Source organism: Erinaceus europaeus, chromosome 8 (assembly GCF_950295315.1).
Source record: "Erinaceus europaeus chromosome 8, mEriEur2.1, whole genome shotgun sequence".
In the NCBI taxonomy this organism is placed as follows: domain Eukaryota; kingdom Metazoa; phylum Chordata; class Mammalia; order Eulipotyphla; family Erinaceidae; genus Erinaceus; species Erinaceus europaeus.
Window position 1 is genome coordinate 77,330 of NC_080169.1, and position 26,186 is coordinate 103,515.

At 53.7% G+C, this 26,186-nt stretch overlaps 1 protein-coding gene across 2 annotated transcripts; it reads right to left on the reverse strand.

Annotated features, from left to right (window-relative positions):
- SCRN1 (secernin 1) lies at positions 1-26,186 on the reverse strand. 2 transcript variants are annotated; one of them, XM_060195782.1, is made up of 7 exons: positions 26,003-26,186; positions 13,308-13,489; positions 12,521-12,723; positions 11,600-11,798; positions 11,040-11,201; positions 7,056-7,236; positions 1-4,296 (listed from the first exon to the last, which is right to left on the reverse strand). In XM_060195782.1, exons 1-7 carry the CDS (start codon positions 26,159-26,161, stop codon positions 4,138-4,140), a joined length of 1,245 nt encoding a protein of 414 aa, XP_060051765.1. In that variant the 5' UTR covers positions 26,162-26,186; the 3' UTR covers positions 1-4,137. The 2 variants fall into 2 exon arrangements, with proteins under 2 accessions (XP_060051765.1, XP_060051766.1); XM_060195783.1 differs by having other exon boundaries at positions 12,521-12,775; positions 26,003-26,142.

Genomic DNA, 26,186 nt, shown 5'->3' on the forward strand with positions numbered 1-26,186 from the left:
TTAATTTCAGCATTTTTATTGTCTACTTAATATATTTAGAGACAGTCTCAAGGGTAAGCACTGGATGAGGAAGTTATCTGGGTTGCAGGTACTTGTACAAAAACACTGGCCCCACTACTCCACGCTCAGTTCCCACTGCAGGCGGCAGAAAGCTTGTCTTTATTATTCCTGGCCTAACAGTTCATTCCCAGCTCACACATGCAACTTCTCTCAACATGACTGTGAACCCGGACATAGCTTTTCCCAAGAGACATCTGCACTTGCCACAGGCGTCTGAAGACAGAAGCAGAGGCTGACAGAAGCCACAGGAAGGGAGGTGGCGCTGCAGGTCCTGAGGAACTTCCGCCAGGGCCACGGATGCCATGTGTGCCTGGGGACGCAGTGTGGCTGAAGCCCATCACTATCCCCCCAAACACAAACACATGACAATGGCTGCCTGGTGGCCCCTCCTCCCTGCCTCCACCAGCCTCCTTCTTACCCACCAACTAATGACTGATGGCCTGGCAGACAAGGACGTTACCGGCTTCACGGCAGACATCCTGGTCCCCGGCATCCCTGCAGGGCTAGCCAGGGCTGTGTCCGTCACACCCGCACAACCTGGGCTGACACCGCAGTTAGATGTGGTTTCCCTGGCCGGTCAAGGCTTTTACTACCTACTTCACCCAACAGTGAAGGAGCGTCACTGTGAGTGTCAGTGAGCTGCTCAGCCACGTTGCTTCCAAGAACCCTCCTGATGACAGCGCTGCCTTCAGTTACTGATCTCTGGGAAGAATGCTGTCACGTCAGGTAGGCCCTTATGCTGTGTCAGGTCCCAAGCCACCTCCAGAAGACTCAAGGATCCCATCTTCTGCTTGGCTGCTCTGCTCTGACTGGCATCCCTGCCTCCCTTAGAAGATGGAGTTCTTGGTCTACGCTGAGTCCCACCCACCTGCCAAAACTCACGAGCTGTGTTTGGTGATGGGGCGCAGGGGTGTGGCGAGCAGCCCGCCCTTTACGGACGTGTCTTATGCACAGGCCCGCACAGCCCTCCTCCAGTCTCAGTGGAGACACCAGTGGGATTTCGGGGAGCTGCTTATACACTAGGACCTGTGAACACCATTTTCACAGTTCACCTGGAATGTTCCTTTCTCCGCACTGCCTTTCTAGACGTGATTCCTGGTCCAGCATGGAGTGATATGCACTTTTCACAAGCAAAATCTGTGAGGGGCAATTGCAATGGCCGTCCCTTCAGCAAGAGCAGACAGCAGACTCAGACTCCAAGGACGTGATCCAGCTGGCAACGTGAGCGACAGAGCTCACGCAAGTAAGTGCGGTCATGTCAGCAAACCCTTCTCATCTTTCTGTCTCAGGCATCACCTGCACGAAGGATCTGCCCACTGCTATTGCCTGGGCTTGTTTTTTAGATTTGTATTATCTTTATTTCTTTATTGGTAGAGAGAAAAAAACTGAGAGGAAAGGGGGAGATGGGGAGAGAGAGAGAGACCTGCAGATCTGCTTCACCACTCACAAAGCTCTCCCCCTGCAGGTGGGGACTGGGAACTCAAGCCTGGGTCCTTGTGCTCAACCAGGAGCACCACTGCCTGGCCCTGGCCCGTTATCTGGGTGCTGAGCATTCGCAGACTACCTCCCTGCCCTGAACGGTGCCACAGAAGGCTCACGTACCCTCTAGAGGTGACACAGGAGGTCACGACCCTGGTCGATCAGGGCGCCCGAGACTGAGGTCGACGGCCCCAACAGGAGGAGCTGGTGGGCCTGCCCCTGCACAGGGGGTAGGCCGTGCATGTGTCCCTGCAGGTAAGCCCAGAGCCACAGCAGAGGGTGAAGGAGGCCCTCCAGGTCACTCATCTCACCAGACTTCTGTTGGTCACACCTTGCATTGCCTGGGCGTTTCAGACAAGCCAAGTCTAGGCATTGTCTTCCTCACAGACAGAGGTGCAGCCGCACGCACAATTTAGAGACTGTCAGCAACCACTTGGTAAAGAATTTGGGGAGGAGTGAGGTTCCTACACGGCCCTCAGACGCCACCCTGGGCCTCTCAGCAGCTGGACACGGCCAAATGCTCGAAAAAGGGCAGCTCTGCCTCAGAGGAGACCCTGAGTGCATCAGTGCTAGGATCCAGCCTGGACGCCCAGCCAGGACGAGACTATCCACCATGACTGGCTGCCCTTACCTCGTTGGCTCAAATACTCGGCTCCTCTCTCTTAGCCTCTGTGCCGAGCGCATACAAAATTCACAGGACCTCTGGCAAACTCCCTGTGGTGCTCTCACACCCTTAAAGGGAAGCTGGCCAAAAAGGAGAAAAATTGCTCTGACAAAGCCTGTGACCCTCAATGTCCACACTGACGTCCGGAGTCTAGACTTTTTTCCAGACCTCACGGCGTAAGACACTGCTGCTGGGGATGAGGAACTACTGAGTCTAAGTCACCTCCCAGACCACCGACACGACCCCCAGCAACGATGAAGCGAGTCCAGGTCCAAAGGCGCCTACCCTCGGGCCGCTAGGGTCAGCTGCTGTCCCTCCGCTGGCTGCTCTGCCAGTCTACAGCTGTGCCCACTATGTGACACGTACACATAACACCCGGGGCCGGGGCCCCTGCTGGGACGCCCACGCCACCACGTCTGCGACACACTGGCACGCACCGCTACTGTCTTCCGGCCCCCGTTCCCTTTCAAGACGCCCACTGCATGCAGCATCTGAAAGCAGCTTCTCAGACGCTCAGAGTGTGGAGACTTAAAAGGAAAGACGGGCAGCCGGCTGCTCCCCGCACAACTGTGTGCAGCTTAACTGTGTTAAGCTGTATGGGGACAGCAGGGCCGCGTCGTGACCCTGCAGAGAAACGCACCTGTGTCCACCTGCCGCCTCTGGCCCTGTCCTTCCCAACGCTGAGCCCACCTGCTCTTCCTCTCACATGTCTCTGTGCTCTGCCAGTGAGTCAGATCCTTTCTGCAAACATGACACTGGGGACAAATCAGCTTCATGAAGCCCCTCTGTGAAGATGGAGTGCCTGGTGGGGTTGCAGCTGCTTCTTTTTTTTAATTCTTTCTATTTTATTGGATAGGACAGAGAGAAAGGGAGAGGACAGTGGAGACGAAGAGAGGAAGAAAGAAAGACAGACACCTACAGATCTGCTTCACAGCTCGTGAAGCAGCCCTGCTAGTTAGTTGGGGAGCACAGGCTCGAACCCGGATCCTTGCACATAGCACCTCCTAGCCCTGGGTCGCAGCTTCTGTAACCAGGACCCAAACCACCAAGTGCTTCCCGGCTCCTTCCCCTCTTTAACTCAGAGATTCTCAGCGTGGTGCTGCAAAACACTATCGCAGGGCCTCGTAACTCCTCTAAACCAGACGGCAGCTTAGTGAGCCCGGCCTGGGACAGCTGGATCTCATCTGCACAGGGCTGACGCAGGAAAGCAGAAGTGCCTTCTGGGAGAGTCACAGAGTGGCCTCAGCGGAGGCTCTGAGACAGCATCTGAGCCTCGAAGCAGGCAGGTTCCAGCTAAGGGTGCTGGGCGCCTCTCCTGTGTGTGGGAGCAGCGTGTGGGCCCGCTGTGAGCCCCTCTATCCCTTCCCCCTTGGTGGTACCCATCGCAAGATGCTAGCAGACACTGTGTCCCACAGGCCAGCACTCAGGAGCAGGGAGCTGGCACCTCCAGCAAGAGCCCTGGAACAGACAAAGGTCCTCTGTCAACAGCAGGCCTCTGAGAGGAAGCCTGAGGGGAAACCACCACCTAGAAAATGGGGCGACTTCAAAGGGTTTCTGTCTCCCCGCTAACTCAGCACTGCAGGAGCCTGTTTCTCAGGGTCCGCTAAACGCTAGTGCTCCTGTGAAAGGCTCCTGTGTCCTCTGTCACTGAACACAGGAGCAGCAGCCTGACACCCACAACGGGCCGCCCAGCTGAGCACCCGGCAAGCGGGGCTCACGGCACAGGACAGGAAGGGAGCTACACTGCAGGGAGGAGGGGCGGCTGACAGTCAGAGCAGAACATTTGGCTGGGGGAGGGGGGAGGGGAATGGGGGAAGGGGGAAAGAGGTCACATTAGAACTTTCTCATTTCACTCAAACAAGAGAGTGGTTTGTTTTGCTGGTAATTTAGTAAAGTAGGAGATTTTAAATAAGAAGGGGAAAGGAAGGCTTACTTCACTTAAAGAACTTAATCTCTGTGTCAACACAGTCATAGAAAAGGTCCCCCACTTCGGCAGGGTCCGGGGGGTCAGAGCTGGCCAGGATCTCTTCCATGGCCTCCAGGCCCTGCTTCTCTAGCTCCAGCATCGTCTTCCTCAGCGCATGGCCTTGCTCCTGAGGAAGGACAAAGGCGTGGTGTCATGGCGACAGACATGGAAAGCCTGGGGGGCAGTCCACTCCATTCAGTCTGCTTCCCACAGCACTGCCCCAGAGACCCTTCCGGAATGCCAATGTGCCTGCCACTGCTCTGCGTATTTACACAGCTCCCCACTGTCTTCAGGATAAAATCTGGAATCCTGAGCCACATCCCAGGAAGCGGCATTCTTGCTTGCTTGCCCATGTGTTTGATCCAGCATGAGGGGTGGGGGTGGTGGGGCATGGACAGAGAAAGCCCAAAGTTCTGCTCTGTTTCCTTTTGATGCTGGGAACCAAACCAAGGCCCTCACGCGTGCCAATCTACTTCTGCGACACCCCGGGCCTTTGACTGTGCCGTGCATGGCTTTCTGTCTCGCTGCCGACCTGCCACATCTCCTTTCCCTCCCACCAGAAGGAATGAGCTGCATTCCTTAGCCTGCACTCTTCATGCTCACCTGTGCACAGCTGGCCCTGCTCTCCACAGCCCCCCATGCTTGGTCAATGCACACACAGCCGTCCTGTGGCCTCTGGCATCCTCTCCCGAGCCCCCACAGGGCACTGGCGTGCGCACATGGCTTTTCTCCCTGTCTGTGGTGGCCTGGCACTTGCTGCTGCCCTGACCAGACCAGGACCTCCCAGGTGGGCTTATCAATACCCTCTAGCACCTGGCACACTGTGGACACTCAGCACGTCTGTTGAACCTCCACGCAGATCAGTGAATAAACACGCATGCCTAACCCCACTTATTTTTTTTCTGAGATGCTGGACTCTCTTCTTTCAGTGTGACCCCTCGTTCACAGAAGATAACAAAGAAAATTGTTGTCTGCCCAGCTCATCTCAGATCCAGATTCAAAGGAGGTCTCGAAACTTTACATCAGGCTCAACCTGACACTGTTGACTGGCTACGGAAGAAGGGCAAATGCTAGAAGAAGAAGAATCTCAGAACAGAGACGTTGCTCTCACTACCCACCCACCACTCGCTGAGCTGAACTTTTCCAGGGCCAGGTGGTGGCGCACATGGTTAGGCGCACATAGTACAAAACACAAGGACCCGGATGTGAGCCCCCAGCCCCCACCTGCAGGGGGAAAGCTTTGCGACTGGTGAAGCAGGGCTGCAGGTGTCTCTCTGTCTCTCTCCATATCTCCCCTTTCCTCTCCATTTCTGGCTATTTCCACCCATAAATAAAGATAAGAAAATTAAAAATGAAAAGATGATCTTTTCCCAAATAATCACTGCTGAATTTCAAAAGCCATCCGACCTCCTCAGCCCAGATTCTGAACACAAAGTCCTCTCCACCTCTGCCTCCTGGCTGCAAAGGCCATGAAGCCACACAGCGCAGTGTGGCTGTCCAGACCTACAGCCAGGCACCTAGGAAATAAGCACGGACAGGACAGGACAGGACAGGACGGTCCTGGGGAGACTCTGTGGGGTGTGACAGCAGCACTCCGGGTCCCAGGGAAAGACTCAGTAAGAACTTTCACACTGTGTGTAACCACCGCCAGCTCCAGGGCTGAACTGAGGAGTCAGTTCTCACAAAGCTACGCCTGCAGGTGCCAGATAGTCCCGGCCAAGCACACACACGACCAAGCACAGGGACCCGGGTTCGAGCCCCGAGATCTAAGAGCAGTGAGGCAGGGCTGCATGTGTCTCTCTCTCTTCCTGTCTATCACCCTCTTGCCTCTCAATTTCTCTCCTTTAAGAAAAAAAGGAAAAAGAAAGAGGAAAAGGAAAAAAAAAAAACAGCCACTGGGACCAGTGGACTGTCTCAGTACAGGCACTGAGACCCAACAACAACCTTGGTGGCACTAAAAATAAATGAAATAAAAACCCAATAATCATAAAAAAATCCTATGTCTGGGAGTCGGGCTGTAGCGCAGTGGGTTAAGCGCAGGTGGCGCAAAGCACAAGGACCGGCATAAGGATCCCGGTTCGAACCCCGGCTCCCCACCTGCAGGGGAGTCGCTTCCCAGGCGGTGAAGCAGGTCTGCAGGTGTCTGTCTTTCTCTCCTCCTCTCTGTCTTCCCCTCCTCTCTCCATTTCTCTCTGTCCTATCCAACAACGACAACAACAATAATAACTGCAACAATAAAACAACAAGGGCATCAAAAGGGAATAAATAAATAAAATAAATATAAAAAATAAATAAATAAAATTTAAAAAATAAAAATCCTATGTCTGCATCTTTACATAAAGTTTTTCTATCAAGCAATGCTTTTTATCTCCCAAAATAAGAGCATATTAAGAATTTTGAATACCAGTAAATCATTTATCCCTTCCAAAACTGCAAATTTAATTTTTTAATTTTATTTAGTTATTATCTGATAGAGACAGAAAAAACTGAGGGGGGGGAGATAAGAGAGAGGAAGAGAGAGACACCTCCATCCCTGATTCACCACTCTGAAGCTTTCCCTGCTGCAGGTAGGGGACCAGGGGCTTGAACCTGGGTCCTTGTGCACTGTAGTGTGTGCGCTCAACCAGGTGCAGCACCGCCTGGCCCCAGAAACTGCGTACTTTATAGTCCTCCTTTGTAAACAGTAAATGAAAGGACAGTCTCCCAGAACAACAGCCACACGGAGATGGATTCATCTGGCTTCAGGGAAATGGGTGCAGACGTAACCTCCAGGACTCCTGGGAGGAGTCTTGCTGGAAAAGGAACACCATGAGACTAGGCTGCTGGCTGCTGGCTGCATGCCCCTCTCCCAGCCCCGACGCCCTCCGGGGCTCACACCGGGCTCACCTGGTCGCTCGCGAGGACAGTGCGTGCCCACTCGTGGGCTCTGTAGAGCTCATGCCGGCGGTCGGGCTTCTCCAGGAACCGAGGCTCCTTTTTGGCAGGATCATCTTCCCCAAAGCGGGGAGACTGTGTCTTGGAGACAAGTTTCACATCGTCAACAAAGATGAAAGGCTTGAAGATGGACCTAGAGAGGAAGAGAGGGTGCAGAGCCGGACTGAGCTGAGGCTGGGGAGCAGCAGGCTTGCACCGCAAAGACTCCGGTCCACGCGCCACGCTGAGTAGTGGCCGGGCACCAAGGCAGACAGACATCACTGCATATCCCCGGACTCTTCAGTATAATGAGCTGCCACCTGCAAGCTGTGAAGCCTTTACTGCGGTCGGGTGGTGGTGGCCCTGGTTAAGCGCACACGGCACTAAGCACACAGAGCACTAAGCATGATGACCTACACACGGCTCCGGCCCCCCACCTGCAAGAAGGTCCTTTCACAAGCGGTAAAGCAGGGCTGCTGCAGGTGTCTCTCTTTCTCTCTCCCTCTGTATCCCTCCCCCTTCAATTTCTCTACCCTACCCAATGGAAAAAGAAGAGAAGAGAAAAAACGGCCTCCAGGAGCAATGGACTCATAGTGCCGGCACCAAGCCCCAGCGGTAGCGGCACTGGTTCCACATGAACGGACTTCCAAGGCCAGAGAAAGTATAGTCCAGCCAGGAGGGTCTCTGTGTGGTGACCGAGGCAGGCGCACGAGGGGTCCTCAGAATCCCCCAATACACAAGCGGGACGGAATCTGCCTGCTTGATAAGAGCAGAGACCCTCTGCATCCAGCCCCTCAAGTCCCCTTACATCCCTCCCCATCTCAAACATCACATCGCCTGGCACACACTAGGGAGAGGGAGAAAGATAAAAAGAGGATATAAGAAGATGCGGGGAGTCGGGCGGTAGCGCAGCAGGTTAAGTGCAGGTGGCGCAAAGCGCAAGGACCGATGGAAGGATCCCGGTTCGAGCCCCCGGCCCCCCACCTGCAGGGGAGTCGCTTCCCAGGCGGTGAAGCAGGTCTGCAGGTGTCTGTCTTTCTCTCCCCCTCTCTGTCTTCCCCTCCTCTCTCCGTTTCTCTCTGTCCTGTCCAACAACAACAATGACATCAGTAACAATAACAATAAATAAAAAACCAAGGGCAACAAAAGGGAAAATAAATATATAAAAAAATTGCAAAAAAAGATGCTATCTTTGAGATGATCATTAAAGGCAAAATAATCACGTAACGATAATGATTACTTGAAATTAAAGTAACGATTAAATTCCATACTAAAGTAACTAATGCAGTGAGCAGAGAAGTACTGAAGTAGTCAGAACAGACAAGTCCGTGTCCCGTAGTTTCTAGCACTAACAAGAAAGGATCAAAAAAGATCACAGTCCTGCTTGTTGGACATGAGTTTTACAAGTCTCCTGCTCCCCAAATGGTTTCCTGAAATCGCTTTTTCTAGCCTTGTTAGAGGCAGCAGAAGCCAGTTAAAATTTACCAAGGAGCAGGTAATTACAATTCTTCCTGGCAAAACACAAAACTGTCGAGCGGCTCAGCTGCAGAGAGACACTGAAATGCTGAGCAGGGAGCCATGTCAGCTCTGCGGCCATAGTGGGAAAGGCAGCCGCTGAGCAGGAGCCATGTCAGCTCTGCGGCCACAGTGGGAAAGGCGGCTGCTGAACCACAGATACGGACGAGCCGAGTGGGGAAAGCCCACAGCCTTTCCCAACTGAATTAATTAGATTAACCAGAAAGGCCGTTCTCTTGCTGTTTCCCATCTTAAATACTAGAAGGCGGCTCCCCAACTCACGTCTCTGGTTGTACTGGGCTCTGGACTCGAGCCTGGAAACAGATTCCTTTGTAGCAGTGTCCTGGCGTCACAAAGCCCCGGCTCCCCAGCCTGGCTACCGCAGTGGTCAGCGGCATCAGGGACAAAGAGGGCCGATACTGTCTCCAGTGCGGCGGGAGCCTCCAGGGCCCCTGGACCTACAGAACAGTTTCTGCGACCCAGGAGCTGGGGCGGCGCAGCAAACATCAGACTCTCAAGCACGAGTCCCTTCCTTGAGTTTGGTCCCCAGCATTGTCAGAGTTACGCTCTGTTTGTCTCTCCTCTACAATAAATTAGCCAACCTAATTAATACAGAGCCAGGTGGTGACCCACCCAGTTGAGTGCACACATGTTACCATGTGCAAGGACCAGGGTTCAAGCCCCCGCTGCCTAGCTACAGGCCGGGGGAGCGTCATGAGTGGTAAAGCAGGGCTGCAGCTGTATTTCTTCTTCTCTCCCTTCCTGTCTCCCCCTCCCCTCTCAGTTTCTCTCTGTCCTGTCAAAAGAAAAAAAATGGCCACTGGGAGTGGTGGGTTTGTCATGCAGGCACTGAACCTCAGCAATAATTCTGGTGGCAAGAAAAAATGATAATTATATAAATAATAAATACATCTCTAAAAACAAAAAGAAAACATCAACTATACCCTTGACATGGCACTCAGAACAGTGACCGGTGGTATCAGGTCTTGCTAGAAACATCTACTGATAGTGCCTTGAGTTTTGAAAGGAGGCCTATGGGTAAGGGGCAGTACTGGCTTTTTCCTCAGTCATCGAGAAGTTGACACTAGCTGCATGCCATAATTGTCTTGCCTTCATGCAAAAGTAAAAGCAGAATAGATCCGTAAAGAAGATGGAGCTGAAGAGCTTCAGTGCTCTCGTAACAGAGCAGAGGCCTGACGTCCATCAACATCGATGATTTTCAGCCGATGGGGCGGCTGAAAAACACCCAGAAGACACTTTCTCACCCAGGCCACTTCGGTGGTCAGGAAACAATATGTTTGGGTCAAGCAGTGCTCTCTTTCAAAACTTCCCCAAGTGGTTCTGATAATGCACAAATTTAGAAACCTAATTTTATTGGTGACCTAATGCTGATTGACAAAATTACAAGGTAACAGGGGTATAACTCCACACCGTTGCCACCACCAGAGTCCTGTGTCCCCAGTCCCTCTGTTGGAATCTACAGCAGTTCTCCCAAGGATGCTATTATTTCTTTTTTAAATAATTATTTATACATAGACACCATTCTGACCACCAAAAGACTGTCCCCTCCCACCTCCCTATTATGCTATTATTTCTACAGATATCTGCCTATTATGCTATTATTTCTACAGCTATTTGCCTACCTCTGTTTATATTTGCAGGTTCCTTTTGCCCCAAGTACTTCCTTGAAGACGTGGTATTGCATCTTGGACACAGCTGTGTCTAAGCCACCTTGGTGCGTGCTCTGGGGTACCTGTCTGAACACGGCCGGGGAGCTGCCTGCTATCTGCCTGGTGCACGTGACCCATTCTTCATCAGTGTCAGCAAGAGCTACACATCTACTTATGTTGCTCACGTGATGCTCCCTACAAGTATCTAAAGGCAAGGGCTTGTACGTCTCACTGAATAGTGCAGAAACAGATGCTTAGAAAGACTCAGTTATCTAGCTACTAAGGGGCAAGGCTGGCATTCAAGATCCTCAGTTCCGGTGACTGCATTCACAACCAAGATGCAATACCATGTCTTCAAGGAAGTACTTGGGGCAAAAGAAACCTGCAAATATAAACAGAGACAGGCAGATGGCTGTAGAAATAATAGCATAATAGGCAGATAGCTGTAGAAATAATAGCGTCCTTAGGAGAACTGCTGTAGATTCCAACAGAGGGACTGGGGACACAGGACTCTGGTGGTGGCAACGGTGTGGAGTCATACCCCCGTTATCTTGTAATTTTGTCAATCAGCATTAGGTCACCAATGAAATTTTGTAAGAAGAGGGAGGACGACTGAAGCTCTTTCTTTGTGTTCCAGGAGCCACACCACAAGCAGCTGGAAAGCACTGCTCGACTCCACGGGGCAGTGAGAACTAGGTGTCCACCCGGTGGAGGAGCCTTGGTGGCGGGCACGCACACACTCTCTGCCTCTGTGACTGGACTGTGGACTGACCTGGAAGGGTCTGGAGTCCCAGTGAAGTAGTGAATGCAGGGAGAGCTGTGATTCTGGGGCAGGACAGACACGACACTGGCCGTGGTGAGGAAGGACTCCGAGTCTATGCAGACTCCACTGGCTTTGTCCCGCAAGATGTCAATCATCGTCTGAATAGTGATGCTTTCTGTACAGGGAAAGACAGAGAAAGACGCTGTCAGTGCCGTTGCCATCACCTGTTTGGTTTATGTGCTAAGCAAAAATCGATTGGCTTCTTAGTGCCAGGAGTCCTGAAATGAGATACCTGCCCCACTATGTTAACCAGCTTCCCTTGCAGCAAACGGCAAGTTCTGAGTAGGGCTGCAGAGGCCACAAAAGCCAAGCATGGTGACATCTCAGTCTAAACTCCCATGAACGTGAGCACATGGAAAACGAATGTCACCCATCACCTGCCCACAGACAGGGCCCTTCAGCACAGTCCGCCCCTGTGTTTGAGCCTCTGCTCTTCCCGCCATTCACGCAGCACTCCTGAGACAAGGCGGGAGCGGGGGGTGTGGAGAGGGGCTGCAGAGGGCGCTGACTCGCCTCCTCGCCGTGCGAGGCTCTCTCCGCCAGCGCAGCAGTCTAGATGGCCGTCGGCTGGTGAAAAGATCTCGGAAAAGTTGAATTCATCGCCCGCTGCCCACCAGCCTTGGCTCCGAGCGTAGCTTCTGAGTTCAGGGTGCTCTGCGTCGATGTTGGTGGTCACTGACAGCCGACTGCACACACACCTCACACCCTCTGCAGAGAACACGAAGCCAGTCAGTCAGACAGACTATAAAATGGGGATTTGCGGCCCGTGCGGTGGTGCACCTGGTTGAGCACATGTGTCACAGTGCTCCAGGATCCGGGTTCAAACCCCCAGTCCCCACCTGCAGGGAGGAAGCTTCACAAGGGGTGAAGCAGGGCTGCAGGTGTCTCTCCCTATCTACTCCACACTTCTCAAATTCTCTCCACCTCTATCCAGTAACAAATAAATAAAATTTTAAAAATAACAAAAGGTTTATTAAAAGCGGAAGAACATTCCTACGGAAAAAGGTACTTATTCCCCAGAGTAACAAAGTCCTCACAGAGTCTACTGCCCTTTGCAGGGAAGAAGATTCAAGCACAGAGAGCTACCAAGATGGGGAAGGCCAGGGGCCCCATTGTGCGATTCACTGATCTATTGATTAAATAAGAAAGAAGCAACTTGGGTCATTGAACTGCACTGGGCACTGCCCAGAAAGCAAGCGGGAAACATGGGCAGTTTGAAGTGTATCTTCCAAGGGCTGATGTCACTGGAGTCTCGGGACAAGATGCCCCTGGCTCCTCTCTGGAAGGCGAGGCTGCGGGCTGGGGGGCAGCCCCACACGTGAAGGCGCAGCGCAGACGTGTCCAGTCCATGTCTCCCCTGGGCCAGCATGGCCACTACCAGCACCTGGACTGGCCTGTCCCGGAGACTCCCCAGCGCCCACACCGCTCACCTGTGAATCTCTCAGCGGCCCAGTACTTGCCGACCGTCTCCAGCACCCAGGCCTCCTGGCGGTCCACGATCAGATAGGAACTCTGGAAGCTGTGGCAGGCGCTGGCATCTTCATAATAATTCCCACCCTGGCCGTGCTCTGCCAGCAGGGCAACGATGGCATCTAAGGCCTCTTTGGCTGTGGCCCCTCTTTCTAGACCAAGCCTGCAGCAAGACAGCAGGAGCAAAGTCCACCACCTCCGAGCACGTGATCGTGCTGTAGGAGCCGAAGGTGAACAAGAGTTATGTGGCCCCTCTTTCTAAACTTTTCCAGACCTTCCACCTTCCACACCCCACAATTTCCCTGGGTCCACACTCCCAGAGGGATAAAGAATAGGAAAGCTGTCAGGGGAGGGGATGGGATACGGAGTTCCGGTGGTGGGAACTGTGTGGAGTTGTACCCCTCTTATCCTATGGTCTTGTCAGTGTTTCCTTTTTATAAATAAAAATTAAAAAAAAAAAAAAAAAAGACTCAGTCTTCTCCGGGAGGGCTGCATTATAAAGAGGAGGCTGAGGAGGCAAGGCCTACCTGCCCACACCTGTGCTAGGCAGCTATTTTGCTTGGCTTGATTTTGAATATTTATATATGAATAATAGGGGACAGACAGAACCAGGGCATCACTCTGGTCCACTGGTCCATGCAACTGGCCCAAGAACTCGTGCTTGAAAGTCCGCCCTCCCACCCCCCATGCGCCGTGACACCGGCCCACCTCCCTTGGGGGGTGTTTTAAAGAATCACCATGCAGTACCTGACCAGATCCATGCCCAGCAAGGCCTCCGTCTGGGCAGCAGGTTCTCGGGCGTTGATGGCTTCATTGGCTATGCACACTCCATGTTCGTTGGCCCCCATCTCTGCCCCCCAGAGCCAGGCAGGTCTGCTTATCACAACGGCATGGGTCCTGGGAACTTGGTCGACTGAGATGTAAGTGCACTGAAGATTGAAGACAGGAGAGAAAGGGGGCAATGCTAAGAGCTACACTTGGGGTTCATCTTGGTATAGATAAGAAATCAATCACGAACAATGATAATTAAAAAAGACTTCAAAACACCCAGAATTAAGTGACACCCCAAGTCTGGGGCCAGGTGGTGGCACATCGGGTTGAGAGCACACATTACAACGCACGAGGATCCGGGTTCGAGCCCCCAGGCCCATCTGTCGGGGAAAAGTTCTTCAAGTGGTGAAGCAGGGCTGCAGGTGTCTCTGTCTCTCTCCCTCCCTCCCTCCCTCCATCTTCCCTCTTGATTTCTATCTATAGCCAATAATAAATAAAGAAAATAAAAATCTAAGAGAGAGACACCCCAAGTTTCAGAGCAGAGTGAGGGCCTTCATGCTTAGCTGGCCTATAGACACTGCTCTGCTCTCAGCCTCCGATGTAAGCAGAGCCATTCACAGTGCCAACAAATGCAGTCAGCTTCCAGGCCGGGGCCCAACAGCCTCTGCCTGTCACGTTCAGTGTCTAACAGTCAACTTGCAGGCTGGGGCCCTCTGTGTGCCACATTCAGTTTCTAACAGCTTCCAGGCCGGGGCACAGCAGCCTCTGCCAGTCACATTCAGTGTCTAACAGTCAGCTTCCAGGCCCGGGACCAGCAGCCTCTGCGAGCCATGTTCAGTGTCTAACAGTCAGCTTCCAGTCCGGGTCCCAGCATCCTCTGCCTGTCACATTCAGTGTCTAACAGTCAGCTTCCAGGCTGGGGGCCAGAAGCCTCTGCCTGTCACATTCAGTGTCTAACAGTAGGCGGCCAGGCCGGAGCCCAGCAGCCTCTGCATGCCACATTCAATGTCTACCAGTCAGCTTCCAGGCCATGTCCAAAAGCCTCTGCCTGTTATATTCAGTGTCTAACAGTCAGCTTCCAGTCCGGGACCCAGCATCCTCTGCCTGTCACGTTCAGTGTCTAACAGCTTCAAGGCCGGGGACAGCAGCCTCTGTCATGTTCAGTGTCTAACAGTCAGCTTCAAGACCGGGTCCCAGCAGCCTCTGCCTGTCACATTCAGTGTCTAACAGTCAGCGTCCAGGCCGGGGCCCAGAGCCTCTGCCTGTCACATTCAGTGTCTAACAGTCAGCTTCCAGGCCCAGGCACAGCAGCCTCTGCGTGCCATGTTCAGTGTCTAACAGTCAGCTTCTTGGCTGGGGCCCAGCAGCCTCTGCCTGTCACGTTCAGTGTCTAACAGTCAGTCCAGTCCGGGGGCCCAGCAGCCTCTGCCTGTCACGTTCAGTGTCTAACAGTCAGTCCAGTCCGGGGGCCCAGCAGCCTCTGCCTGTCACACGCAGTGTCTAACAGTCAGCTTCCTGGCCGGGGCCCAGCAGCCTCTGCCTGTCACACGCAGTGTCTAACAGTCCCCATAGCACTCCAGAAAAGCGTGGCTGCTTATTCTCATTGCAGAAGTCTTCTGGGTCTGCAGTTTCTCACTTGCGCAGAGTTAGAGAGCCCCAGTTATGACAGAGCCTTCAGCCAGAGCCTGGTAGAAAGACTGAAAGGCGAGATGCTCAGTCTGCAAGCAGCCCCCAAACCTCTTTCCGTCACCCCAAGGCTTCCTGAGACTCGCTGACAAGCTGCACTGCTGCTCCTGCGGGAAACGGAATGTGAGGCCAGAAAGCAGCTCCCCTGGGGAAGGCCCAGGAGCACCACCCAGGTTCAAGCCAGGCTCCCCTGCATGGGTGGGCGGGGCACGAGTGCCTTGATGTCTGTCTGTCTGTCTCTCTCTCTCTCCTGGAGTGGTCAAGCTTCAGAGAGAGCAAAAAGACGGAAACAAGGTGGAAACAGAACGTGGTCAGTAATGCAATATTCACTCTCTTTCATATTATGTGCCCTTGTTCGATTCTCCCCCCCCCGCCCCCCCCCCCCCCCCGCGAGTTACCACTGGGGTGGGTGCCCGGAATCCACGGCTCCTGGAGGCCACTTTCTCCTTTTTATTGGGTGGACAAAGAGAAACTGAGAGAGGAGGAGGGGACAGAAAGGAAGGGAGAATAACACCCGCAGACCTGCTTCACAGCTCACAAATCTCCCCCCACCCCCATGCAGGTGGGGAGCTGGGGCTCGAACCCAGATCCTTGCTCAGTCCACTGTGATTCTGCTAAGTCCGCGGCCCCAGAGAGGCACGTACCCAGCTGTCAGTGAAGCAGCAGGACATGGCCGGCCTCCGAGCTGCCGTCACTATCCCTGAGAGTGTGTTAGATTAAATCCACTCTTGGAAAGCACTTTTTGCCCTCAGAGCACCCACCTGTATGGAGAGGGCAGGAGAGCTGCCCCGGTGTGGGGAGGTGAACTGAAGAGGTGTGGGGAGAGACGAGGCTTTAACTCCCAGCACCAGCCTAGCGAGGCCTGGGGAGCAGCCGGGCCCCAGCAGCCCACAGACGGTGTGCACACGCAGTGTGAAGTCTGGGCTCCCCCACGCTGCCTCTCGGCTCTCCAGGGACGATCTTTGGGTTTTAATATTTATTTATTTATTCCCTTCTGTTGCTCTTATTTTTTTATTTCTGTAGTTTTTATTGTTGTTGATATTGATGTCGTCGTTGTTGGACAGGACAGAGAGAAATGGAGAGAGGAGGGGAAGACAGAGAGGGGGAGAGAAAGACAGACACCTGCAGACCTGCTTCACCGCCTGGGAAGCGACTCCCCTGCAGGTGGGGAGCCGGGGCTCGAACCCGGATCCTCACGCCGGTCCTTGCGCTTCACACCGCTCCAGGGAGGGTCTGATCAGCCACAGAGGCCACCTGCATCGCAGACCCCGCAGCTGCGAGCACGGCATCCACAGAAAGCTTAGATGGCTTTTCTGCGCCGCCGAGACCCAGTATCACTGACTGACGGTGCCCACAGGCTACTCGGCACTGGATCTCCACGGCCTGCGACTCGGGCGAGACACAGTCTGCTCAGGCCCGGCTCCTCTCACTGGGCGTCTCCTCTCACCCGGCGTCTCCTCTCACCCGGCGTCTCCTCTCACCCGGCGTCTCCTCTCACCCGGCGCCTCCTCTCACCCGGCGCCTCCTCTCACCCGGCGCCTCCTCTCACCCGGCGTCTCCTCTCACCGGCGTCTCCTCTCACCCGGCGTCTCCTCTCACCGGCGTCTCCTCTCACCCGGCGCCTCCTCTCACCGGCGTCTCCTCTCACCCGGCGTCTCCTCTCACCGGCGTCTCCTCTCACCGGACGTCTCCTCTCACCGGGCGTCTCCTCTCACCGGGCGCCTCCTCTCACCGGGCGCCTCCTCTCACCGGCGCCTCCTCTCACCCGGCGCCTCCTCTCACCCGGCGTCTCCTCTCACCCGGCGTCTCCTCTCACCGGCGTCTCCTCTCACCGGCGTCTCCTCTCACCGGGCGTCTCCTCTCACCCGGCGTCTCCTCTCACCGGGCGTCTCCTCTCACCGGGCGTCTCCTCTCACCGGGCGTCTCCTCTCACCGGCGTCTCCTCTCACCGGGCGTCTCCTCTCACCGGGCGTCTCCTCTCACCGGGCGTCTCCTCTCACCGGGCGTCTCCTCTCACCGGGCGTCTCCTCTCACCGGAGTCTCCTCTCACCGGGCGTCTCCTCTCACCGGCGTCTCCTCTCACCGGGCGTCTCCTCTCACCGGCGTCTCCTTCTTCTTCTAGCGTTTGCCACCCAGCGTCTCCTCTCACCCTGTGTCTCCTCTCATCGGCATCTCCTCTCTCCCTCCTCTCCCTCCCCCTCCCCTCGACTTCTTTCTGTCTCTAGCCAATAATTTAAAAAAATCAAAAGACTAAAAAAGAGAAAGAAAAATGGAGGGCAGTAGTGGCGCACCTGGTTGACAGCACATGTCACAGTGCACAAGGGCCCGGGTTCAAGCCCCTGATTCCCACCTGCAGGGGGAAGCTTCGCAAGTGGTGAAGCAGGGCTGCAGGTCTCTCTCTGTCTCTCTCCCTCTCTCCCTATGCCCCCATCAATTTCTCTCTATCCAATAATAAATAAATCAAAAGATTTTAAACAGAGAAAAAAGTGCTGCTGTTTGCTTGTTTGCTTGTTTGTTTTTTTTGCCATCACCGTCACTGCTGGGGCTTCACGCCTGCACGACTCTACCACTCCAGGCTGTCATTTCTTCTTTTTCTTTTTTTGATAGAGAGTAAGAGACAGAGAGAAGGAGAGATACTCTACTGCCCGCAAACCTTCCTCTGCACGTGGGGACTGGGGGCCTTGAACCTGGGTCTTCACACAGTAATGTGTCCACTGAGTGAGCCACCAGCCAGTCCCTGAAAAATTATTCTTCAGAGCAAAATATCCAAAGCAGGAAACAGTTAAATGATGGCCCTCGGCTTTCTTCTAAATGTAACGGCGCTCTTTCTTTCACACACAAAGTACTCCAAGCACTCGGCAAGAACTATTTCCCAGAAAAGGCAGCCTTGGATGGCCTTCACGCAGGTCTCGGACCCGTTCTCTGCATCACACCTGTCAGCCTCTTGCCTGTGTGGCTTCTGAGTGCGAACACCCAATGGCCAGTCTGGCTTGAATGAGGAGGAAAGGAATCCCATATTCTCAAGCACAGTTTGTCTCAAAAAATTTAAAGGGAGGTGGGGGGCTGAGCCGTGCCACACTGGCTAAGTGACATGGTGTGAAGGGCAAGGACGTTCCAAAGGCCTGGGTTCGAGCACCCACTCCCCACCTGTGGGAGGGTCACCTCATGAGCAATAAAGCAGGTCTGCAGGCATCACTCTTCCCCCTCCCTCTCTTATCTCCCTTCCTCCCTCAATTTCTCTCTGTCCTAGCCAGTAAAATAGAAAAAAAAATGGCTGGCGGGAACAGTGGATTTGTAGTGCTGGCACTGAGCCCCAGAGATAACTCTGGAGGAGAGAGAGAGAGAGAGAGAATATGAGAATTTAAAGGACAAGGAAAACAAAAAATAAGGGAGTCGGGCTGTAGCGCAGTGGGTTAAGCGCACGTGGCGCAAAGCACAAGGACCGGCGTAAGGATCCCGGTTCAAGCCCCCGGCTCCCCACCTGCAGGGGAGTCGCTTCACAGGCGGTGAAGCAGGTCTGCAGGTGTCTGTCTTTCTCTCCCACCTCCGTCTTCCCCTCCTCTCTCCACTTCTCTCTGTCCTATCCAACAACAAAGACATCAATAACAACAACAATAACTATGACAATAAAACAAGGGCAACAAAAGGGAATAAATATCATAATAATAACAAATGGATATCTGAGGCCCCAGAAATCCCAGGTTCAGTACCTGCATCACCACAGGCTAGAGGTGAGAGATGCTCTGGCCTCTCCACCTCATAAAACTTAGAAATAAATCTTTGAAAATAAAGACATGGGCAGGGGCATCAAGAGAGCTTACCCGGGTCCACCGTGTGCACTCGTGCCGTGACCAGAGTCTGAATCTGGCCCCACCACACTGGAGGAAGACTTAGTGCTGTGGTATTGCTCTCACTCCCTCTCTCTCTCCCTCTCTCGCTCTCTCTCGCTCTCGCTCTCTTGCTCTCTCTCTCTCTCTTGCTCTCGCTCTCTGAAAAAGTTGACTTGGAGCAGTAACATTCTGGTGATGGCCAGAGAGACAGAGAAAGAAAGGGAGAGGGAGAGGGAGAAGGAGGAAGGAGGAGTAAGGGGAGGGAGAGATGAGAGAGAAGAAGGGGAGAGGGGAGAAAAGAAGAAATGGCTTTGCTCATGTGCTCTTAAGTTCCTATTTTTAAGTTTTTATCATATTGTATATTTTTTCCTTATGGGGGATTAGTGGTTGACAGCTGACAGTAAACTATCGTCGCCAGTACATGTGTAATATCTCTGTTTTCAGCAGAAGACTCTAGCCCCCCACCAGCGCCTCCTGCACCATCAAGTTCCAGCCCTGTAAGTTTACCTTTATCCTTTTCATTTCACCAGTCACTACAGAGCCCCAGTCACACGCAGTGTTGGGTGAGGGCTCCTGGGCATACAGATCAGGGAGGGTGCCCTGCCCCTGCCCCTGCCCCTGTCCCTGTCCCTGTCCCTGGTCCTGTCGCTGGTCCTGTCCCTGCAGTCGGAAGAAAGGAGAAGCCAGACCCCACTGTCACCATGATCACCTGCCCACTTGCGGGAGTCTGTCGACTCCATACCTAACAGACGCCACGTCTTTCATAGCCAGGGGACAGGGGTCAGCCCAGTCATGCTCCGCATCGCTCTTACTGTTTAGAGCCTCCTGAAATGCCGTGAGGCGACTCGCACTGCTGTGCATTCATTCTCTCTCCCTCAACTAGGCTGCGTCTCTTCTGAGAGCAGAAAAACACCTGTTGTTTAGGTCACAGACAGAACCCAAGTCTGATGCACGAAGCATCAGTAGGCCAAGGAAGGAAGGAAGGAAGGAAGGGAGGGAGGGAGGGAGGGAGGGAGGAAGAAAAAAAGAGAGACAGAAAGAAGAAAGGAAGGAGGGGGGAGAGGGGAGAGAGGAGGGAGGTGAGCAAAGAGATCATAATAAAGGTCCTAAGGAAAGAGAAAACACATTGGAGACACGGCGGCTGCATGACGTGGGTGAAGTCTGAGTCGGCCGTAAAGCAGGTGAGAGGCGGCCGGGAGCACTGGGACTTGCGGAAGCACAGGGTGAGTCCGCCTGCAACATCTCCTGTGCCAGTGACGCTCTGCTCCTCTCTCCCGCCCCTTCTCTCAAGTCCATGAGAAAACAGGGTCTTTCTAAAGACTGGGCAAGCCACGAAAGTATTTCAGACAGAAGAGAGAAGAGAGAGAGATGGAGGTGCCAGAGGCACCCTCAGAGCCCAGGGAGGCTTCCCTCTGCACTGCGCAGGGAGCCGTCGCAGGGCTGCGGGGCTCAGTAAGACAGGCGCTAAAGATTAAAAGACAGTTGAATCTTAAAAAGTCGTTTGCACTTTTTAAAGACATTTTATTTTAGATATGACAGAGAAGTTGAGAGCAAAGTGGGGAGACTGAGAGAAGGAGAGAGACAGAGAGACCCCTGCAGCCCTGCTTCACCTCTCCCGAAACTTCTCCCCCGCAGGCGAGGACCGGGGGCTTGAACCTGGGTCCTGTGCATGGTGACAGGTGCACTCAATCAAGTGTGCCGCGGCCCGGCCCCACCATATGTGTGTTCTCTGTGCGGATTCAAAAGGTTCGCAGCCAGCTTGGTGCTCTTCAGGTCAGACTAAAAACAAGTGGTGAGGAAGAAAGGAATGGAGACCTCCGAATAGTCAGGGGGAATCAGCCCTTGGGCATGGGGCTGGAAGCAACGTGCAGCGTCTCCGATGTGCGCCTCAGAGCCAGGGAGGGCAGGAAGTACCTGCACCCGCCTCAGGAAGCCTCCAAGCCTCGGAGTGCCGGGCGCCGCCACGGCTGCTCACGCTCCATGGCGACTGAGGTCTGGGAGAGAGCTGAAAACAGGCACGCTTGCCTCTTAGAGACTGTTGTTTCTTCAGATCCCAGTTGGGAAGGAAACCTTGCAAACAAGGGCCATTCGCAGATGTGAGTAGCTAAATGCCGTGAGGTCAGCCACCTAGAACATGGACTCCACAGGCCATCCTGCTTGTAAGTAAAATTCACCAACTTGGGAACTGCCACATTAATAAAGTTGGAGAGAATGAGCAGGATTTCAGAAAGCAAAGAAGTTGTCACTACTGAGAAAAAGAATCCAAAATTTCCCTGAAATTTTTCACAGGCAAAAACAATTTGTTTCTCCAAGTCAAAATTCCTCATCAAACTTTTATTTTTTAAAAAAGAAAAGTCCATCACAGTGAAAGATCAATTAGACTAGGGTGATGGCATGATGGTTATACAAAAGGGTTTTTAGGGGCCAGTAGCAGCACAGAGGGTTAGCGCACATGGCACGAAACACAAGGACCGGCACAAGGATCCCAGTTCGAGCCCCCGGATCGCCACCTGCAGGGGGAAGCTTCACGAGCGGTGAGGCAGATCTGCAGGTGGCCCTCTTTCTCTCTCCCTCTTTATCTCCCCCTCTCAACTTCTCTCTGTCTTATAAAAAAAAAAAAAAATCAAGGGAGTCAGGTGGTAGCACAGCGGGTTAAGCACAAAGCTTAAATGTGGCACAAAGCTCAAGGATGGATGTAAGGATCCTGGTTCGAGCCCCCGGCTCCCCACCTGCAGGGAAGTCACTTCATAAGCGGTGAAGCAGGTCTGCAGGTGTCTGTCTTTCTCTCCCCCTCTCTGTCTTCCCCTCCTCTCTCCATTTCTCTCTGTCCTATCCAACAATGACGACATCAATAACAACAACTACAACAACAATAAAAAAAGAGCAACAAAAGGGAAAATAAATATTTTAAAAAGAGAGCTTATAAAAAAAAATCAAATGAAAAGAATGGCCTCCAGGGGCAGTACATTCGAAATGCCAGTACCGAGCCCCAGCGACAACCCTGGAGGGAAAAAAAAAATTATGCCAAGGTTGTGAGGTCCCAGGTTCAATCCCCAGCACCACCGTAAGCCAGAGCTGAGCAGGGCTCTGGTAAAAATAAATAAATGAATGAATGACTGTTCTAGGGATGGTCTTGCTCTCAGCTTAAAACAGACCTGGCAGCTTGGAGGTGCCGGGTACCCCGACTGCGTAACAGATAAACATCAGAGAGCTGGAGATGGTCCACCTGCTAGGGGCACAGGTCACCCTATGAGAGCCCCAACACCCTATGGGAACGCCACACGTAGTACGCCGCTTCTCTTCTCTGTGCTTCTCCCTCCCTTCCTGCCTGTCACCCTATCAGGAACGGAAGGGAGGGAGAGGGAGGATAGGGGGCAGCGGGAAGGGAGGCGAGGGGATAGGGAAGAGAGGGAGGAAGGGAGGGAGGGGGAGAGAGAAAAGGAGAAGGAGATCTGCCCAGAGGTGTGGAATCAGACCCCGCAGGCATAAAGTCCAGAGGCACAGAGTGCGTGTGAAGTGTAGGAGGCCTGGGACTGAAGCCCGGCACCGCTGACCTAACCAGAGGCTTCGGACACAGAGCAGGCTGCCCCCAGTGCACCCGCCAGGCCGGGGAGAGGAGAGCTCCAAACAAGGGCCTGAAGGCAAAGACAAAGGCCGAGCCCTTCCCCAGACAATGACTTGGGTCTACCTACACATGTTGCAAAGTGCAAGGACCCAGGTTCGAGCCCCCGGTCCCCACCTGCAGGGGGAAAGCTTTGCAAGTGGTGAAGCAGGGCTACAGGTGTCTTTCTGTCTCTCTCCGTCTCTATCTCCCCCTTCCTCTCAATTTCTGGCTGTCTCTATCCAATAAATATATTTTTTAATTTCTTAAAAAATAATTACAAAGAAGAGTGAGAGAAACACAGAGAGGGGGAAATATCACAGTGTCAAAGCTTCCTCCGTACGGTGGGCCAGCTCACACCTGGGGCGCACACCTGGCAGATGAGCACACGCCGTCCCAGAGAGCTAGCCCCTTACTCCTGGCGGACTTCTCATCCCAGATCCCAGTGCCTTGCTGGCTATTTGACTGGTTTTCCAAAATGTCCCCTTGAGGTTCATAGGAATCTAGAGAAAGACTGGGGGGGGGCTGCTTTTTATTTCTCTGAAACTATTAGCAAGAGAGAAAGAAAGAAAAGAAGGAAAGAAATAGAAGGAGAGGGGTCGGGCGGTGGCGCAGCGGGTTAAGCGCAGGTGGCACAAAGCGCAGGGACCGGCGTAAGGATCCCGGTTCGAGCCCCCGGCTCCCCACCTGCAGGGGGGTCGCTTCCCAGGCGGTGAAGCAGGTCTGCAGGTGTCTGTCTTTCTCTCCCCCTCTGTCTCCCTCCTCTCTCCATTTCTCTCTGTCCTGTCCAACAACATTGACATCAATAACTACAACAGTAATAACTACAACAATCCAACAAGGGCAACAAAAGGGAGTAAACATTAAAAAATGAAAAATAAAGAGAAGTAGAAGACGAGTAGGAGGAAGAGGAGATGGAGCATTGGAGGAACCAGAGCTGACAGTAGGCAGTTCAGGCAGAAAAAGGAAGGAAGGGAGGAAGGAAGGAAGGAAGGAAGGGAGTGAGGGAGGGAGGGAGACCCTACAACACTGCTCCATTACCAGTTGTGAAAGCAGCCCCTGCAGGTGGGGACTGAGGGGCTTGACTGAACCTGGGTCCTTGAACAGGGCAACGCGTGCGGGCTCTTGTAAGCGCACTAACACCCAGCCCCGCAAGAGACTTTCCCGTCTGAGGCTCCCGGGTCCCATCGTCAGTCCCTTGCGCCACCCTGAGCCAGAGCTGAGCAGTGCTCTGGTTAAAAGCAGGAGGCGGACTGGAGGAGGTGGAGAGGGAGGAGGAGGGGGGAAGCAAGGAAGGGCGGGACGGGGATTGTCTGAGGAGGGTCGGAGCACAGCCCTGAGTCTGAAAACAGCCTTGGAAGGGAAGCTGGATGGTGAGGGGAGCATCTGCTAAGCCACTCCCCAGACATGACCGCACAAGCGCCAGAAGCCCTCCCGGGCACGCAGGGCAGACAGCGCCCGGTCTCCCACCACCCACAGGCTTTGCTGACCTCGGTTTGGCACCGGCTGGGCGGAAGCTTTCCTACTGCAGAGCCCATCTTCAGGCTTACAATGCAGACACACACGCAGCCCACACCCACGCCCTGCAGGGAGACACGCACGCGCACGCCAACACAGCGACCATCTGGACAAGGGATGGCAGTGCTGTCAGCCAGCAATCCTCAGGAATGTCTGCGGCTGCAGATTCTCTCGCTGGCTGTCGAAGACGAGGGAAAAGGCTGCCCACACGCTGCCCTGAGGGCTGGTATGCTGAACCCACACAAACTTCATGTGGCAGGAGAATGACATCAGGTTTTAAGGCGGACACAGTGGAGACTGGGAACCACAGTTAAGATTTACTACCAAATAATAAGAGACTCTTTTATCATCTTGCTGAGGTGTTAATGCTTTACAGTGCAGTTGTTGACACATGGACCGTAGTGCCTTTTCTTCCTCTCACTTCTCTCTCTCTCTCTCTCTCTCTCTCTCTCTCCTCAGGGGTTACTGCTGACGCTCAGGGAAGGCACAACAAATCTATGGCTCCTGGTAGCCATTTTTTCCATTTTATTGGACAGGACAGAGAGAGACTGAGAGAGAAGAGGGGAGAGAGAGAGGGAGAGAAAGACAGACACCTGCAGCCCTGCTCCGATGCTTGTGAAGCCTCCCGCTGCAGGTGGGGAGCTGGAGGTTGAACCCAGATCCTTCCCGGGTCCCTGTGTGCTTAAGCAGGTGCACCACCACCCGCACTGGGCACGATTTCTCATCTCCCCATGATGGGTGTCTGCAAACCCCTCTCCCCAGCTTGGGTCCTTTCCGGCCATCGTGCCCCAGGGCCCCAGCGTCCCTCCACCTCCCCCGTGCCCCCAGCCAGAGTCCTTCGCCTTGGTGCAATGACCACACCCAGTCCAAGTGTCACGCTGCAGTCCCTCTCTCTCCTTCCTTGCGTCTTCTGTCCCACCTGTACATTACATCTGGTATTCATCCTTCTCAAAAAGAGACTCTTAAAAAATATGTTAAAAAGAAAATGGGATACACGGTGGCGACTGTCCACTCAAAAGTGACACACCAACAGGAGGCTTTGTGGCAGGAGCAGGACACTTCAGTCAGGCACCGCTGGAAACGGCAAGAGACAGAAAACAACACAAATGCCTTCAGCAAGGGACCAGCTAAACCGGAGTGACACCGCAGGACCGCAGGACGGAGCGCTGGCGCTTCAGAGCAAGGCCGCGAGGCGGTGACCTCCAGCATGTGGTGTCCGTGAAAGGCCGTGTGTGCAGCATGAGACTGAGAAGAGCATGCAGTGGGTGTGGTTCATTGCACATGTGCAGTTTCGATCCAAAGATAAAAGGAAACACTTCCCAAACACGGTTACTTATGGGGGAAAAAAAAAAGGAAAGTAGGTGGGGTAGACAGCATAATGGTTGTGCAAACAGACTCTCAGGCCTGAGGCGCCACAGTCCCAATTCGGCCCCTGCACCACCATAAACCAGAGCTGAGCAGTGCTCTTGTCGACAAAAGAAAAAAGAAAAGAAAGGAAAGAGAGTCAGGCGGTAGCGCAGCGGGTTTAGCGCATGTGGCACAAAGCGCAAGGACCGGCATGAGGATCCCGGTTCGAGCCCCCGGCTCCCCACCTGCAGGGGAGTCGCTTCACAGGCGGTGAAGCAGGTCTGCAGGTGTCTGTCTTTCTCGCCCCCTCTCTGTCTTCCCCTCCTCTCTCCATGTCTCTCTGTCCTGTCCAACAATGATGACATCAATAACAATAATAACTACAACAATAAAACAAGGGCAACAAAAGGGAATAAATAAACGTTTTAAAAAATAAAGGCGAGGCAGTGGAGTAAACACAGTTAGACCACATGAATGCACCTGTAGTTTGACTTTGGGACCCTGAGCAAGGGAAGGCCCAAAACCTAACAGATTTCTCCACGTAGGCTTGCTCAGGCGGCCAAGAAGCCTGAGTGGACGTGGGAACCAGCGAAACGGACACAGCGGCTCTGAGCAGAGAGCAGGTGCCTGGGCAAAGTCAGAGAGTTCTAGAACAGGTGAGCGCCGTGAGACGCTGGCACGCGGCTCACCTCAACCCTGCTCTCAGCCGCGTGGTCGGCCGCTGAGAAATACACGACTTCCTGCACTTCGTCCCTGGGTCGAGCCGAATTCTTCCCGAACAGCACCAGACCGTCCTTGGCCCGCGGTGGGAAGGCCACAAAGCAGCAGCTCGGAGGGGCCTCGGCCATCCTGGAGAGAGAGGGAGAGAGAGAG